Source organism: Harpia harpyja, chromosome 3 (genome assembly GCF_026419915.1).
Source record: "Harpia harpyja isolate bHarHar1 chromosome 3, bHarHar1 primary haplotype, whole genome shotgun sequence".
NCBI lineage: Eukaryota > Metazoa > Chordata > Aves > Accipitriformes > Accipitridae > Harpia > Harpia harpyja.
In genome coordinates, this window is record NC_068942.1 from 49,444,577 (window position 1) to 49,463,510 (window position 18,934).

Sequence of the window (18,934 nt, forward strand, 5' to 3'; positions counted from 1 at the left end):
TATTTCAAATGTAAATTTTGAAGCAGTGCAGACAAACTGTAGCTTCTTAAAATTAATCAAGTGTCTTTTTGAAACATGAACATATGTCACATCATTTCTGTTACAGTAATATGTATGTGTGCACATATTTCAGCTGTATATATGTATATATTTTATGATCAAATTTTATAAATCTTGGAGCATGAATTACTGAATTCACTGCAGTTGTGAGTTACTATTAGCACGAGTAATAAATGACCAGCTCCTCCTGAGATGGCTGGTTTTATAGATATTACATCCTTTGAGTAATGAGCTGTCCTTTACCTTGACACTTTTCATGTCTTAAATGCTTTTAATCACATACTGCTTATAGTACATTGATTACCTGAAAGGATGTTGAAGCTTTAATGATCCCTGTTTTGTCAGCGTAAGAACTTAGCAGTACTCGTCATACGATGTTATTCAGTATGACAGTTACTCAGCTTATACTTCAGGGAAGATATCAAAGTTAATGTCTAGTTTGTAGTATAACTAATCTTTCATGATTAACAGTTAAGGTGATTTGGGACTGCCATCACCCCAGTAGCTCCACTATATTCAGCTTTTCTAAAGGTTTTATATTTCAGTTTGTTAGTCTTTCTGCTCTTCAATTGCAGTTGCTAGAACAATAAATGTGAATACTTTTTCTTCTCAGTCTTACTTCTATACTACAAATAATAAAGTCTAAAATATAGCACCTCACATATATAGCAGAGAAATTGTCCTCTGATATTCTTCATCTGAAAGGAAATGCAGGAGAAGATTGTCATGACTGCAGATTCATTGGACGTTTATGTGATATCTGTATGGTTATGCTAGTGTATAGTGCTAGGCTCTTCTTGCAATAACTTTAAAGCCAGGGAAGTGACTGCTGGATTGACAGGATGAAAGCAGTAATAATAAAAGAGGGGAAAAGAAGACAATGTGCATTTACAGTTGAGATGTTTAAAACTTGCTTATACTTCCTCCGGGTCATACAGATGTAGAGGGAATGTGACTGACCTGACAACTTCAGAATTTTTGATCAGTTACTACTTAGCCTTCAGTGGAACACTTTCAGACCCTCATGACTTAATCCTCATTTGCAACATTTCTGCTTAGCTTCATTTCTCCAATTCTCAAAGTGACTGAGATATTATTATTTCTATATAAACAGTGATAAATATGCCTATAGCACTTCATGAACAAATAAAACCAAATTTCTTCTTTCATATCTACCCTTTATGCTTAAAGCGTATGAATAGGTACTAATACACGGAGTCGTTAATGGCAACATTTGAATACTTCTCTGTTACCTTAGCTAGAACTGTATTTTTCTGTAAGCAGAAGTGCAAGATAGTAAGTGTTGCAGGAGGAAATCCTAAATGGGAAAAGTGAAGAATGTTGGCCCATGTCTTTTATTGGGAATTCTTTCTGTCATCTTCCTGCTATTACCAGCCCTTGGTCATTTCCGCTGGATTGATAAATATGTGCAGAAATATGGAAGAGCCACTAGCACTTCTGCTCTCAACTCCTATGATTTGTGACTTTGCTCAGAGTATGTCTGACTAACCATTTGGCTAAAATGGCAGCACTATCACAGCCATTTCAGCTGCTATCACTGTCAATCCCAGTGAAACTGAATGGGTGTAATTATGAGATATTTTTAGGAAAGATACTTTATATAGACAGGACCTCTGAGGGCAATAAATTCTAGGACATAGGGAAGGATGTGCAAGAACAATACTTTCCACTTTAAATTATATGTTTCAATGTCTAATTAGAAAGTTTCAGTGGTTTCAGTGCTGACATCTGCTTTGTGTCATAGCAGGGAAATAGTACAGATTTTCATTCACTTTTTTTTACAGATTTACTCTGTATTTTAATAGTATTTACACTTCACAAAACTAAAGCAAGAAAAATTTTACATCACCTTGCGTGCCTCATATATTGCGGACCAGTTATGCATCTAGAGTAGAGTTATAAACTATGCTTGCAAACTAGGTTGCAAACAAATTTTGCCTAAGGCATGAACCATAAATTAAAGTAATAATCATCTCTGTAAAAGACAACTTTTCTCCACTGCTCTTTTAAAATAAAAAAGAAAGTAGGTCAGAGAAATTTAGGATATTTTAGAGTATGTACAGTATTGTATTGTTTGCCAGCACCTAATTTACAATTACAGAGCTGCATGAATATTGAAATGATTCAGCTTCCCATTATAAATGTATGTGGCAGTTTGGTTGTTGATCAGTTTATGAAGTTAATGCAAATGAAACTGTCTTCCTGTCAGCATTTGAAATATATAATGCAGTCATGTTGTATATTCAGGGACAGGCCATTGACAGTCAATTAACAAGTTTGATTGGTATGTCAACTCATTCTTTTGAATTGTTAATAGTATGTTAATAGCATTCATTTCTTTGTGCAGTCCCATTTGCAGCTTCACAGTTACAGCTATTTTTTATGATTCTGAGTAACCTAAAATAGTGCCTTAATAATAGATTATTAAACACCTGTCTGGTGTAGCTTAGGGAGGTTTTTCTAGACTGGGAGTTTGCAGTGGATCCCTTTGATATTCAAATCAACAAATGATAGCCTTTTTATTCAAAACGTAAGTTCTTTTGATGGTTAGCTTGTTAAGAAATATTCAGCTCCAGTCTGACCTGATCTGGTTTCCCATGGAAAAGATCTGATGCTGTTTGAAGGTTCATAAATGGAATGCCAATGACAATTTGTTGTTGACGTTTTGCTGCCTCAGCCTTCAGATGCTGCTGGTTGATGTGCCGCTTTAGCTTCACCAAATAATGCTTGCAGGTAAATGATCTTCTGATTGATCAGATAGTTTCAAAGCAAAGAGTTCTCTTCTGTGGTCTGTAGTCATGGTTTTTAGGCTTGGAGGGGTACTTTAAAAGATGCATCAAAGTTGACAGATGAATCTCGAGGCAAGGAATGATGGGAGACAGCAGAATTATGGGAATATTTTTTAGAGAATAACATATTAGTGAGAGTTTTGAAGACCTTCAAAGGTCTATCAAACCAGCTCCCTATAGCAGATTTATTCCTCCTTTAAAAAAAAATTTGAAATTGGGTACACTGGTTAACTCTCAATTTCCTGTGTTGGGAAGGTGTCGAGCTGATTTATTGTTCTCTGATGGTGTTTTAAAGGGCTTATTTCATTTGAATTTCACCATTATCTTGTTCTGCATCCAGAGCTGAGTACTGCAAGGTGCAATTTCTGCTCCTACTAAATCTTGCACCAAATCAAAGCTTTATATCACCTTACAAGGTCAGGGTGTACAATGAATAACATTCCTTTACATAAACGTCCATGACACCATGAGTTAACATTACAAACAACAAATAAAAATATCCGTTGAAATTACTCTGTTTCTTCACCTTTCTTCCTGTTATGTGTATTATTCTTTCATACCCTTCTTCATTCCCCATTAGTGCCCTTTCTGATTCTAACACAGCTATTATTCTGAAGAATGAGACTAGCTATTAGAAGTTCAAAACATACATCACAGAAATAGTTCATTTCTCTTTGGTTTGAGCATTTAATTATTCACTATCAGCATGTGATATTTTTCTGCAAAAACATGTAATTGTTTTTTGTTGAAGAGCTGTGAGATTTAACTCCTTCAGGCCTGAATGGCAGAAACCCTAAAGTTCGGAGTTAAATGCTGTGAACAGTTATATTGCCAAACGGAAACTCTGGAGTGAAACATTGAAAGATGCTGTGTGTTAACTGTACTTCACTGGACTTCATAACAAATAATTCTTGCTGGCTGAATTTAGGCCAAACTTTTTTAACAGCAAAACCCAATCTTTTCACAAAACCCTAAAACATTACTTAAAACTGGTAGGTGAACAGTCAAGTCATGCAACTTCAATCCTATATGTCATGTAAATAGAATGCAAAATTTATATGAGACAGTTCATCCTTGAAAATTTTGGCATTTTTGCGAACTTTTCAAATACTGTTTAGCTGATAATTAGAAGCTCTTTCTGTTGGGCTGAACGAGCAAAATATTAGACATTCGTATTGTCATACAAGGTCATATTTTCAATGACCTATAATTTTTCTAAGCTCAAAAAGCAAAATTAGATATTTAAACTGTTCTCAGCATAATCTGTAGACTTTGATACAGCCTCTGTTTTTGAAGAGGTACTCTAATGGTTATTTATAAAATTCAAATAAAAAGTTCAAAGGTTTTCTGATAGTAATGTCATAGATATGTTTCTAATTCATCATTTCTGTGCTTAAGTAAGTTTTAACCATTATACTTCAAAGAGAACTTCCTGATCACATCTCACGTTCACATTAGGCTTTTGTATGTATTTTTATTTTATTTTCAAAAATGTAATTAAATCTACCTTCCCAACATGATTTCCATTTTATCTTCTCACTTCTTTTGAAGTAGCCTAAATATTTCACAAAAATTGTGTTTGTACAGGATCATCGGTCTTAAATGTTCAGCAGTGTAATGCTTATTCTATGTTAGGTATCTTTCATATTGCTAAATGCTTAGTATTTCAAAAAGCTAGAAGGTATCAATGACCATCTCATAGCAGTTTGGAATACTTGGAATTTCAGTAGGTTGTTTCTTTTTGGATAATGTTGGATTATCAAGGTAGAAATCATAATCGGGAATGTATCAATTTTGATTTAACGTTCATTGTAAAGTTTTTTCAGATCCTTACTAATACTTTTTGTCATAGAGCGGGATCTTTACATCCTATATTAACTTCTAGCATACTGATTAAAACACTCATCAAGAAACAGAACGGAGTGTTGGTCCAAGAACATGATTTTATTTAGACAAACTAGAACAGTTCCAGTAGAAGACACTGAGAGATGTGCTTGCTGGACTGCCCATTGCCGCAACAGCACTGCCATTACCGGGCAAAAGAAAAATACCAAAGAAGGGATTTGAACCTGGATCTCAGCAATATCGCAGCTGATTAACCTAATTGCTGGATTATTCCTTACTGCTTTCTGCCCCTCCCTTCCTCTTATTTACCCCCTTTTAGTTTCAACACTTTGCTTTGTACCCATTTTTATATCAGAGGGCTTGACTGTGCAATTAGTCTTTACTAGCCCGAATAACTACTTCTACTAATAATGCAAACAAAAAGGACTAAGCGCATGGTAAATTTGCAAGCACTGGTTCTTGACCTCACTTTGTGATGTAAGATGGATAGAAACATGATGGCAGCTTGGTTAGCAGAACACAAGATACGTATTTTTATTAGTAATCTATCAGTTACTAATATACTGTCAACATGCTGCAATTCCCAGTTCCCAACTTTCATCCTTTTAAACCATCTAGAAGATTCTGTGAAAAGAAGTATTATAAAAGGACAATAAGGTGAATGTACCAAAAAAAAAAAAAATTAGAAAAACAGAAAAAATTAGGAAAATGTGTAATGCAAGATTATAACTCCATACCCAAATGAATATGTATTACAGCACAGAATATAATTGTAATATAGTTACAGTCCAATTACAACACAGAATTTAAATATAATTTGTTACAGAAACTTAATTTTTAAATGCTCCAAGTTACCACTTAGTCAATAGGTAACTTCTTGTCATGAAGTGCTGCCGATCTAAGAGAAAATCTGCCCTCTGAAAGGTACATAGTAAAATCTGCCTGACTGCACATTTAGGAATTTAGTGATATTTTATATAGGGATGTTGTCTACGCTGCAATTCTGATAAAAGGTCAGTGTACAACAAATAAAAGTTGTGAAAATGTGTTTGGATGAGCATATTTAGTGTATTTCTGAGATTGGTGCTGTCTTTCTCTAATTTCCAATAATTTTATTTTGTTCTAACTGTTAGGAATCTTTAGATTTTAGGATAGGCAATTTCATGCTTGTAACAAGGGCGTTATTTTTCTTGGATTGCACTTCATGAACATTGTATTTCAGATTATATGAGACATGTATAATACATTGTTACTGTCAAATTACAAATTCTTTAAATTTACAGATTGGGTCATAGTGCTCAGAAGACAGAATTTTAACTATGGACACTTCCTGTACTGCTGGATTTTGTGGCTGATACCATGGGGTTCCTAATGCCCAAACTCATCTCTTTGTCAAGTTTGGTTTAATTGATGATGCAGAAAAGATAATATGACATTAGTTTGGCCAAGAATATTAAGTATATTTGTGGATCTTTGTTGCAAGTTTCAGTTTCTATAAGTATAATCAGAACTTGACATATTTTTGCATTGGAAGTTGGGTCCCTAGAGAAAGGTATTATCTTATGTAAGAAAGTATTATCACTGCAATATGAATAAATAGGTAAAAGATTGTGTATATTGTGTACGTTATATTCTATATGCATTACTATTATGTATACTGTACATGTACGTCTAGTTGCATGAATAAGTCTCCTTGCATTTCCACTGGGAAATGGTGGTATGTCTATTTTAAATTGGACTTCTGCACTAAATCTTTGATGTACATTGAAGTGTTTTAATGTTGATTATTATTTAGGTAGTGATATATATAAGTAAAATCCATGTGAGACTGTGTATACATAGAGGATAGGTAAAGTACAAAACCACACTATATGGCTAGAAGGAGAACTATCACTTTAGCTTAGTAATACTGTTATTACAGTTAACTGTTTTCAGTTAACTGATTCTTGGTTTTATGCAACTGCTTCTTTCCTGTCTCCCAGTTATCGCAAACCAGTATCTTAAAGTAGCCAATGACATTCGTGAAAAGCATATTTTGAGAAAGAATATTAAGCCAAGTGATGGCTGGGAATGAAATGTTTTCTGTAAGAATAGAATGTCACAGTGTTAATGTATTTCATACGCTGTGAATTACTGTCATGTGATGAACCACTTTCACCTTTCAATACAGAGTATTTTCTCTGCCTAGCTGTCCCTCTTCTGTTTATAATCACACTAACCTATTCGACAGTTGGCATGAGCAAGGATTGTAAAGACAGGTAGGAATGAAAAAAATCAACTCACTCTTCATAGGCTTTTATGACTGCAGTCTTGGTTCTCCTTGGATGCTGTATTCCAGAACAGTGGTACAGCATTAAGCAGTAGCACCCTTATTGTTAGTAGAAACTTGATCCTGGAAATTTGTACTGTGCCTTCTTGGACTGCTTTATCACTGCAGTGATAGTTTAACTGCTGATTTAGTTTACTGTAAGTGGACTTTCTGAGTAGAAACTTCAGTTAATGTGGGAAGGATATTATGAGATCCCTTTCTAATCAGATTGTATGTTTAAGGATAAAATGTAGAGACAAAGTCTGTAATATAAAAGCATATAGGTATATAAGGATACCGCTTCATCTTTTTTCTTTATCTTCCTTTAGATATTGCGTGTGTGGATACAATTACCTTATAATCTCTCTCTTATTATATATGCTCTCCAGTCCCCTAGAACTGCAAGCGTAGATGGAGAAAGATGTAGAAATCAGGGAGGGAGGAATGTCATGTGAACATGCTAGCGATATCTTTTTTTAAAATACAGAACCGACAAAGAAAGAATGCTGATATATTATAAAGCTATCCTTATCAGAATAAATTTCAGATAATAGTCATAAATAGCAAAACCACAAATGAACTGTGTGGGAACCCCAAATGAATGCCAATGTAACCTCATGTAAGGTTTAGACATTTTCCTGTTAACAGAGGGGAAAAAAAGTATTTTTTGAATTTTTATATCTTTACCCTGGCAGATTAAAATGGTTTTCATACTTTGAATGCCACTATGCTGGCCTATAAACTGAAAATGAGTGTTAATGATGAAATGTAAAAACTACTGAAAAAAGTACTTCATCAGCTCTGAATAATCATTTGAAACCTGTTCTTTTATCACCTGTTCTTTTACAGCATTAATTTTGAAATATGGAAATCATACCTTTCTTAAAGGGTGTGGTACCAGTTTCTGACATTTTAGAAAATTTCACTCGTTCATTAGCCAAGGGTAGGTGTTATTTACCTTGGAACAAGTATTTGGTAGATCTGATGAATTAGACCTGTTTCATGAGAACAGAGACTGTATCTCCTGTCCTATACTGAACTTGCTTCTAGTAAAGAGCAGTTAGGATTTAATATAAACTGTTCAGCACTTCCGCAGTCAAGTTTTATCCCTTGTTATGAATATCTGTATTTCAAAATATTTTAGCCATATGTTCTGGCATGAGTTTTCATTTCTCCTAAGTTAAGTCTCATTTTCTTACTTCCTGCCTTTATTTCAAACCTATCTGTGTCCATTTTTATTATTTCTACCGGTGCACATTCTAATTTAGTATCCTCTGTGGGTTTCATTATCATGCTGTTAATCCCTTCTTCCACTGACTTAATGAAGATGTTAAACAAAATCAGGCCTAATACCAGTCCCTGCGGCACCCCACTTCAGTACTCTGGCATTTTCATTACTCTCTCCTTACAGACTATCAGCTAGTTAACAGCATTTATAATTAGGAGAGTTAAAAATAATTTCCAAATATGCTGTATCAGATATTTTAAGAATCCAGATGAATTACAACCATTATCCTCCCTTATCTACGCATATATGATTAATTAAAAAACACAATCAACTGTGGTGGACATAATATGCATTTTCTGAAAATATGGTATCCATTGCTCAATAGTCCATGTCCACATTGAGTCATTTGCATTACTTTACACTTTGAGATACTGATCTTTTCCACCTTGTTTTTCTGGACCCTGAATATACCTTTACTTTTCTTGGTAAATATTGATTTAAGTCTCTCATTCCCCATCTGAACCCCAACTGTTCTGGAATAGACTAATCTTAGTTCTTCTTTTTCATTTGTTTTGTCTGGCATCTTCATTCAAAGTGATATGAATAAGAAATGAGTAAATGATAATAAGTTTGGAGGTTTTACTCCATCTTTTAGATAAGGTGTGTTCATAAAGCTGAGTGTTCTGCAATTTTTCACAGCTGGCAGATTTTGCTAATGTGGTTGTGTGAGAACTTGTGATTTTTTTCAAAAGTCTGAGAGGAAATGGTAGGCTTTGTAAAAGTGGACAGATTAATAGTCATGAAGACTAGAAGTCCATTGTCCCAAGGAAGGAATGCATCAAAGATTAATACTCTTGTTAGCTTGCTCATTTTCAAGTAGGGAGGCTGCTCTTTTTCTATTTAGGAAAAAAACATCCTTTAGGTTGTGAACAGTTTATCCTGTATGGCAATTAAGTCTTTGAACTGTCTACTGTAATTTTCCATAAATGAACAATATGTACCCTGTGTGCCAGTACAGGACATTGGCCAAAATATGCATAGTAAAAGAATATTTTACCTCCATTTTCTTCATTTCCTCTCTGTGTATTGGAGATTCCATGTAGACCAAAATGAGAGTCCTGGAAAAGACTTCAGACTAGCTGTCATGCCCACATGGACGTATTAGGTGGCAAGCCTTTTTCACCTGCTTTACTGGAACCTTTCCTAGATGTTTATAACTACAGTCACTGACTTTAAAAGCTAGGTTTATTTTTGTTTGATGTCTCATACTCCCTTGAAATGTGAATGACAGCTTTTGGGATGGTTTTTTTGTGAAAATTTCAGTTTCTGAATCTTTGTCTTCTGTAAATCAGAAGTATGTGGGTTTTATTTCCATCAGTTGTAGAACAGAATAAAATTGATTTGGCATTGATCAAGATTTAAATATAACCAACACATTGCCAAAAATATGTAAGCAAATATTACAATTTTCTGTAAAAGAACAGGCTTTAAAAAATGGTTTTCAAGCTGAAACTTTGATCTTACCTTCTCTTAAGCTTTCTGACCTGATCGTCCCTCTCAAGTCTGTGCATATAGCATTTTGTTAAACTTCAAGGTACTACAGACGTTCAGGAATGTATTATATGAGATTGCCTGCTGTAAATCCAGCACAATCTAAAGGCTCAATTTGAATTATTTGATTTTTAGAGGATTGCAGAGGTGTTTACAGTTGGGCAGCGTAAGTTATGAATCGGAGGTATTCAGATGTACTGTTTTGAAGTTGATTTAGTATTCATAACAATTACTATTGTGGCTTCTTCAGATGCATTGTCAAGTTAGTAGCCTTTTTAAAGAACGGCCAGCTTTTGTGCTGCTCAGTGTATGCACACTGCATGACGTGATACTTCTCATTGGTATAATTTCCAATTAGGAAATGCACACAAGTTTTAGGTGTGTTGCTAGTGTTATGACACTGTGCTCAGTGTCAAATATGACTTTGTGGGATGGTGTATCTTAATTTTGCTAAAATGTCCTGCAAATTCAACCCACAAATATATAAGTTCAAAGAGAAAGATTTAAATCACACTTTGATAAAACAAACTTTAATAGTGAAGAGTAATGCAAAAAGATGAGTGTTTTGTAGTCTTGTAGCTTAGGTGATCAAATACATTTTGAAACATATGAAGCTCCATTCCAAAATTAGGATTAGCAAACTGGAGTCACGGCATTTGAAAACTGAGTTATAAATTGCTGAAAATTGTGGAGAATTTCAGCTATTTCAATAAGATAGCAATAATATGCTGGTGATTAATTATACTTTTTTGACCTAACTAGGAAAAAATATTATTTTATTTAAAGGGAAGTTCTGGAGTTTGGGGTATGATATGCAAGCATTTTACTAAGTTATACGTGGATTCTTATAAGTGTCAATTTTTTTTAGTCAAAGATAATCATAATGTTTTATTTTTCATTTAGAAATATATCCTTCATCTTTTAGCTACTGATAACTGTACAATTTTCTCAAAAGAAAGCCTGTGTCAAACTAAACTATGTGTGATCAACTAATTTATGGAATTTTTAGACTACAAATTTGTAACAGTTCAAGAAAAACGTGAATTGTATTGAAGGTTGTGGTATATTAGAACTATGTTAGTCAGATACAATTTGTGTTCATAGTGTGAACTCAAAGCTTTTCAGTTACTGTTGTCTAAACGATACCTTTAAAACTTTATTCACACGAGGTAGTTGAATAAAAGATTTCACATTGCAAAAAGCAATTTTACCACCATTAGCTAAAATAAGAGGGCCGTAGGAAGCAAGGATTATCATGTATTAAATAAAAAGTTCACCACCTTACAGCTTTAATCCCATTAGAAAAGATGATTTCTATCTAACTTAATCAGCCAGAGGTCTTTATTGCCTGGAGTATTAATTGATTTAGGTCTTCATTAAGGTCACAGGTACACATGGCAGACCAGAGGCAGCCTATTAGCACGTTGTCAGTTATGCTTATTTACATTGACTGAACATAATGGTGGGTTATTTCACTGTTAGGTCAGGGGGTCACTGAATCTTTTGTGCACCCTGACCTGTTAAAGGGCAGCAGTCACTCAGACACCAAACTGCATTCGTAACAAAGATTTGGCTGATTGCATATTGACTCCATCCTTTCCAAGAAATATGCATTTGTTCATATGGTGCAACTATTAATGTTGGCCTAGATACCTGTGGGTGAATGGTTGAAATCTCCGTTAGAAGTTCCCTGCAGTTTTTGCATTATGTCAGTTAATCACTGGCAAGTTTTACTAATACCAGCAGGAAAAGTTTCATAAAGTTTCCGTAGTTGCTGTTGGCCTTTAATTAAAACAAACAACTCAGTGCATATATAGGTATCCTACTACTTATGTTTCTTTCAAAGTAGCAATAATTACAGTTTTCTCTCGGTCAATAGTAGCTTAAGTTAGTACTTATGTCCCATTAAGTCTGTTTTTCTCATTGTTTCTTTTCCTGAATTATATTTTGTGGGAGATATGTGTGTCCTTTTGGTAACATAATACTGTTAAAAACTTCTTCATGGGATAGAACAGTTCCAAGTGTCAACAAGGGTTCTTCTGATTTTTCATTTCCATGGTACCGTAGATACTTTCCTTCTGCTTTCCTAAAAAGTGAATGCAGCTTAGAAAAAAAAAGGTGAACTAAAATAATAATTTACTACTATAATCTTCTCTCTGTATTAGCTGTGATCTAGCTGTATATTATACTTAATTCCTGCAGCACAGCTACACTGAAAAGTAGTAATTCTCAAATAAGAGCTCAGCATTCCTATCTGTTAAGAGTATGGATTGCTTACTGAGGTTCTGATTGTCCACTGAATTCCCTTGATTATTTACAGTTGTGCTAACTGAGCCAAACAGCTGCTAAACTATTGTGTTAGCTTATTAAGACTCACCTTTCATTTAACTTGCAGTGATACAGATGAAAATAAAAAGGAAAGAAATGTGGAACCGCATAATTCCCCATTTATAAACTGCTTACTGCTGTGGAGCTATATTGGAAATAAATTGGTACAAGTGAGCATCTCAGCAGTACAAGGGTTTTTTTGGTTTTGGTTTGTCAAATGTTTAATGACATTTTAGCACTGGAAATATGTGCATGGGCTGCAGTGAAAATTAAATCATCAGTATAAGCTGAGACATCTAATGTATAAATACACATCCATTATATTGTAGTTTTGTTTCTATGCTGAGTTTACTGGATATGCGAGTCCTCTACACTTGATACACTGTGAATGTATAGCCTGGAAGATCTTCTGTTATCCTTGTAGATGCTCCAAAAAGATAAACTGTTGCAAGGTTCTAGCAGGGTTTTACAGACTACTTTCACAACACAAGGACTGACACCATACATTGTGACATCTCCCGTTGTAAGATTTCAGTACTGTGAACAAGATATTGTGATGTCTTCCCTGTTTTAAATGCTTTTTACTCTGCTAACAATTTTCTGTATAATGCTTCAAACATTCTAAAGACAACCTCTTGAAATCTGCTAAAACAGTGTTTGTACTGGTTTGCTGCTTTGCCCCTGCTGATTGTTTATTTATGCTTGCTTTTCATGACCAAGTCACTGGGAAAGAGAAGAGGAACATCCCTCCTCCTTCCCTTATCTTAAATTAAGTCCCCCTGAAATACAGTTGCTGCAAACCTGTGGCCGTGTTTTGACCTTTTTCCCCTCTTTCCCCCTTGCATCCACCCTTCCATAACATAGTGGCATGTTAGGAACACTGTTTTTCTATTAATTATGTCTTAAGATACAAACAAGTATGTTAGGAACAGAGGGATTTTAAATTGTTTTTTAAAGAACTCTGCAAAATTCCCGCTGAAACTGAGCCAAAAGTGGTGCCAATTTTGCTCAAATCTTTCAGAGATTTTTTTTGACCTTGCTTATGACCAGTGGGGCTAATTGTATCAGAACTATCCAGGATACTTTAAGAAAGTGCTATCTTGGTCCGTATTTCAAAACACTGACAGATATTTTATCGTTAATTAGTATTCATATTATGTCTCAAACAATCTGTTCAAGAATAGGGGAAGTGAACTGGTTGAACAGCTCTTCTGTCTACCTAATAATTAACATGGGTGATGCATGGAAAGCCAGCAGCCCAACAGGAAAAAAAGGAAGAAATATTGCCAGTGTGATTTTTTTCTGTAGAAGTATAAAATACCTGTATTGGAGTTTTTGACTAATACATGGATTTCATTTTGCAGAGGTGAAAATGAATGGCTTGCTTTAAAAACAAACTTGTGCCCCTCTGAATCATATCTTCCTGAATTTGTTTCTCATCTTGTCAGTATGCCACTTGGTAGCTGGCTGGACTCCCTTGTTCAATGGCACATATTTTAAAATAGCACTGTAAAAAAAAAAAGACCATTTGTTCCTATAAACCAAAGTATTACTTGCATATTTTTTTTTCCAAATTCAGGATTATATATAGCATTATCAAAACAATATTTCAGATATTTTAAACAATTTAAATAGTTGATGGGTGTCAGTTGATATATTAAGTTTCCTCTCTGCCTCCTCCCCCTCTTCAGCTGCTAATCATAGAACTTGTATGCCAAATTGTATAAGATACTCTTCCAATAGTTACATGTGTGAGTCTTTTGTGAGACACAGACAGTTATGAGGACAGATTTGGAGTTGCATATGGGTCTGTCACATGGTTTGATTGCTATGTCTTCTAGGACACAGATTTCTTTTTTAATTATTCTTAATTCTGAGGAAATTTTACAGTTCATACAGTAAGTTCTGCAAAATTCTTCCTAAAGATTCCTTACACAGTCCATTTTCCCTCTCTTTACTCCTAGCAAAATGCTTCCTGTGCTGACTTCAAAGCTGCTTACGCCCACCTTACTTCCCACTTCTATACTTAGTTTTCTTTTGATATTGAATAAAATTTAGTGCTTCACTGATCAGGAAATGTACAGACATCCTAGAGAAGTGCAGCGTAAGAGGATGAAAAGTTTTGATATTTACATTAAGATTTTATAATAAATCTTTGAAATGTCTAAATAGCAAGAATAAATGTTTCCGTTGCTGGCTGCTGTTAAAAAAAGTAGGTCTTCAGAGTGTTGCCAAGAAGACTTTGGAAAATCAGCCCAAAGTAACTGCATTGCAGACTTAAAACATATATTGATGGTATATCTGGCCACCCATTTAATTCCATTTTCAAAAGGAACCCATCTCTTCGCTCAACTGGCACTCTTCTGCATTTTATTTTCAATCTGCAATTTCCTTTTACCTTCTGGTGGATTATCATGACTTTTTTCATACACAGTCTTTTAGGTGTTCTGCAAGTATTATTTTTATAGTATTTTTAAATTAGTTTACTGAAGACATTACAGATATATACTTATACTTTTTTATATATTCTTACGTAAAACAAAGCTTAAGACTTAGAAGCTAAAAAAAAAAAAGCGTTGAACCAAAGGTAGTGTGCATCATCACTCAAAAAAAGAAAGCAATAACGTATTTAACCATGTTGGGGCATCAGTGTGATCCAGCAGCTGTAACAGTCAGTAACGTCAGATATTATTGTTTCGAGCTGACACATGCATCCATGTATTAACTGTTAGGTTAAAGTTTATTGCAGTGCTGTGTTTCTATATTGTAGTTAAATCCCTATCAAAAAATATCTTTAGACTGGCACGTTTGCTCCATTTGTGACAAATGATGGCAAAGAACAGTACTGTTTAAAGAAACTACCTGGAAAAGAGAAAAGTACATCCCTTGCCTTCTATACACTCTCAGAATCTTACTTTTATTTTCTTTTAGGTTGGAGATGTTCTCTACTGTGCTGGACAGATTGCTCTAGTACCTTGTACGATGCAGCTTGTTAGTGGTGGCATATGTACTGAGGCCATCGTTTCCCTCTGTCATGTTGAGCGAGTTCTTGAAGCTATGAGCCAGAAGACTGCACTCCACCACGTCATCACAGCCAGCTGCTACGTAACTGACAGCAAGCACATTCCTATTGCTCACTCTATATGGCAGAAGAAATTAAGAGAGTGTAAAAAGGTAGCTGTGATATCCATTTTCTTCTTTCTGGGTTGTCTTTTTTCCCCCCTCTAAGTCTTGTAGTAATATTAGAATTTTCTCAGTACATTTCAGAGGGGTTCAAGTAAAGCTGATACAATAAGGTTTGATTGAGCTGTTATGTTCTGGCTCGTAAGTGGTTGTGCACAATTGAGAAAGAAAATTGCTTAATAGAAAGTTATATTCATCACTAACTTTGTCTTAATTCCCCAAAGCGTTATGTTAAAGAACTCTCAGAGCGCAGTCAATTCCTGTAACAAAAATGTGAACAATACCTTATTTGAATTACCTCTGCCCATATATTTTTTCATAATAAGAACTGGGCATTTTACTCCAACTTTTTGTGAGTTGTTCTGTTGCAGTTTTTTCCCCACTCTTTCTTACAAGCAATATTGTCATGACAACAGAGTTTAGCAGTTTACTGCTCATTATTCCTTATTATTCAGCTGAAGTTTTAAGACCAGATCAGGGCATGCCTGTCTATCGGTTGACCCTAGATTATCTCTAACAGCATAATAATTTGCATAGTGATTTATAACGATACCGTAATAATTTCTATTACGTATGTACCACTTTTCTTAATAGCCACGGAACACCATGCAAGCATTAAAAAGGGCATGGCCACAAATCTTGTAAATAAAACGTAACTTCTCCACAAATAAGTAAAAAAGAGTAGTAACTGCATAATTGCTGTATAACATAATTTAATATAACTTAATTATTATGGTTGCTCAGGGAAATACATGGCTTGGAAGCATAGTATATGTTAATATTGCCATAGAAGAAGGGAAAATCCACCTGAAACTTTCCTTCTATTTGCCTTCGCTTTCAGTCTCTGCACTAGGCACTTGTCTTTCTGAGTAAAGATGTAGGCTTTACTTAGAAGCTTACACATTCCACCTCGATTTATTAATAAAGGACCGTCTTAAATAGTGTTTACTACTCCTCCAAGACCAAGTGTGTTGAATCTGAATTCAATTCAGATTTTTTAATTCAATTCAGTTTTTTGCTATGTGACTGGTTAGAAACAGGTACCATGACCACGAAGCCTACATGCTTTCTTATTTGTAATATATATGATTTGAGGGCAGATTGGTGGTGTTTACCAGTTCTTTGAAACTTTTCCTTTTTCCAGATAGAATCTTTTAGGTCTTCTGTAGTTATTATACATACCAGCCACTCTTTATTGAGTCTTTTATTTCTTCCACTTACTGAGATGACTGGGCAGTACTTTCTTAGCTACATGAAAAATACTGATGAGGTTTGTTGCTTTTGGGCTATTACTAATATCTGGCCCATGTCACTTTTTGATTGTTCAAGCCATAGCTTAAAAATGGGTTGCTGCCTCCGCATACTTCTCTGAAGAGTTAGCTGCCTAACAGTTTTCAGGAATGTTTAAGAAAAAACTTCATAGAGGGACATCAAGCAGTCCTAGAGGATGTTCATCAATCTTATGCTGTGCTTATCAGATCGTATTGATTAATGACAATATCAGAAAAAGCAAAAAAATATTAGCAGATGAAGTAACGTGTGCCACAACACTATCTAAAAATGCTTTGAAAAAAAATTAAAATATCAGTGTGAATGAGATGTTATTAGCAGCCGGATGTTCCAATTTCCCTATCATTTTGTCAATAGGAGGCTCAGATGGAGGAATTGAATTTTTCCTTAGGCTATGCATACTTTTTTGATTAGTAAGGGTTTATGTAAACAGCAAAGCAGAGAAAAAGATGTATCAAACATTTCCATTACAAGGAACCAGAGGGAGCAATTGTCCTGCCCTGAAAATACAATTGTCCTGTTAATGGAAATAGAGATTTTGTATTGGAGGAGGAGCACTAGCTGGCATGGTATTAGGAGAATTGTTCCTTTACTCTCAGAATAAGGAAAACAGTAAAGTTTGAAATTTGGAAAAACTTTGTAAAATGACTGATAAATTGTACGACAGTTGTACTCCCTTGCTTATTCCATAGAATCGGTGAAAACAGGAAATGTAGTTTTTACATCCCTTAAAACTTTCTTTGGAGCAGCCTGTTGGATGCTGTAAGATACTGCCTTTCTGTGTGGAAGCCAGACCACAGTAGCTTTACTCTGATGGCATCTGTATTTAAGAGGCTAAGTAGCATGTCACTTACTTCTGTAGTTTTGTTTATTTTTTGGTATCCCAATACTACTACAGACAGTTCTGTCAGATTCTGTGACATGAAATAATGGTCTGTTTTCTTCAAGTAAACTAGTCAGCCAAATCAAAAGTATTTTATTATTCTTGAGCTGTATTTCAAGCAGTGGCCAAAGGCCTGAATCAATAGCAACCTACAGATTATTTAATAAGAAAAAATGGTGTCTCAGTTGAAATTGTTCTGCTTCTGTCATCCACAGAAAAAGGAGTTTGTTTGTGCAAACAAAAGAATGCAGCTCAGAACTCGTTTCTTGTAAATGATACATCATAAACCATAGAACTAATTATGTTTTAAAGATGGGGTTTAGACTCTCCATTTCTGTTTGTTGAATGTTCTGTATTTAATAGCAAAATGATAGTATATTAAGCTTGAGGTATTTGTATTTAACACAGCGACTAAATCATATGCATCAGAACTGCCAAAGGTTCTTTTTAGAGCACCAAAAATTATTAGCATTCTGTCATAATAGTGATGTCTGGTAAATATCCTCTACATAAATAATACTGTTCAGCAGCTTCAGTTGAATCATTCTACATATTTGATGTCAGTAGTCTGTAAAGCACAAAAGGGATCGTATAAATTGTTCAGGACACAAAGAAATTGGACCTAACAGAACATAATGTAAAGAGAAGTGTGAGAATTGTTCTCTGGATGTGTTTATATAACACAAAAGTTTTACTTCTAAGAGCAGGATGTGGACACAGACTTGCTCAAAGCTTCGTTTCAGATAAGGCCACAGGGTCAGACATACTTACCTGGACTTGAGAGAACTTCTTGTCATATTGGTAGTGACAGTTGTCTTTTAGGAACTTGAATTATGAAGACAAAGATAAATTGACTATGTTTCAGAATAACCAAATTATTTCACTGACAACCAGTGGCTCTAGTAAGCATCAAGGATGGGAGGGGATTGTAAGGGAGGGAGAAAATAGTAACAGTAAGCAGGCTGGACCCACTAGCAACTTCTAACTTGTTTCATTCACTCAGCCACTGGCCCCTTTCTTATTCCAGCATCATTCCTTGCTTCCTACACAAGCCCTTTCCACTGCTGTCATCCTGATTTCCCTCACTCCAGATGGCAGCTCAGTACCTGTGCTCCCAGTGCCAATTCCTGCAGCCTCACCCCTCCAGTATAACCCCAAGCATTGCCTCCCTGAACTCCAGTTATCCACAGCCATCAAGGGTTGTGGTCCTTAGAGCTGGAATCCAGGCCCTGTCCCTCTCTTTTCTTCCTTCCTGTGTCTCTTTGAGTCACAATGTCATTGGAAAAGCCATTTGGGGTGACAGAGGAAACAGAAATCTGGTGGAGGGATGGAAGGTTGTAGTAGAAAGAAAAAAACAGTGGGGAGGGAAGGATAAGAAAGCAGCCCCACCAAGGTCTCACTCAAAAAACCCCCTGAATCACTGGGCTAACGAAAAGATCTTTGAATCA

General features: G+C 35.1%; 1 protein-coding gene across 3 annotated transcripts in view; it reads left to right on the forward strand.

The window, feature by feature from the left end:
• DPH6 (diphthamine biosynthesis 6) overlaps positions 1-18,934 on the forward strand; it is a 215,851-nt gene that overhangs the window by 133,599 nt on the left and 63,318 nt on the right. For all 3 annotated transcript variants that reach the window (XM_052782504.1, XM_052782506.1, XM_052782507.1), the window contains one exon: positions 15,062-15,304. In XM_052782504.1, the coding sequence (XP_052638464.1) occupies positions 15,062-15,304 (243 nt within the window). The remainder of the gene's footprint in view (positions 1-15,061; positions 15,305-18,934) is intronic.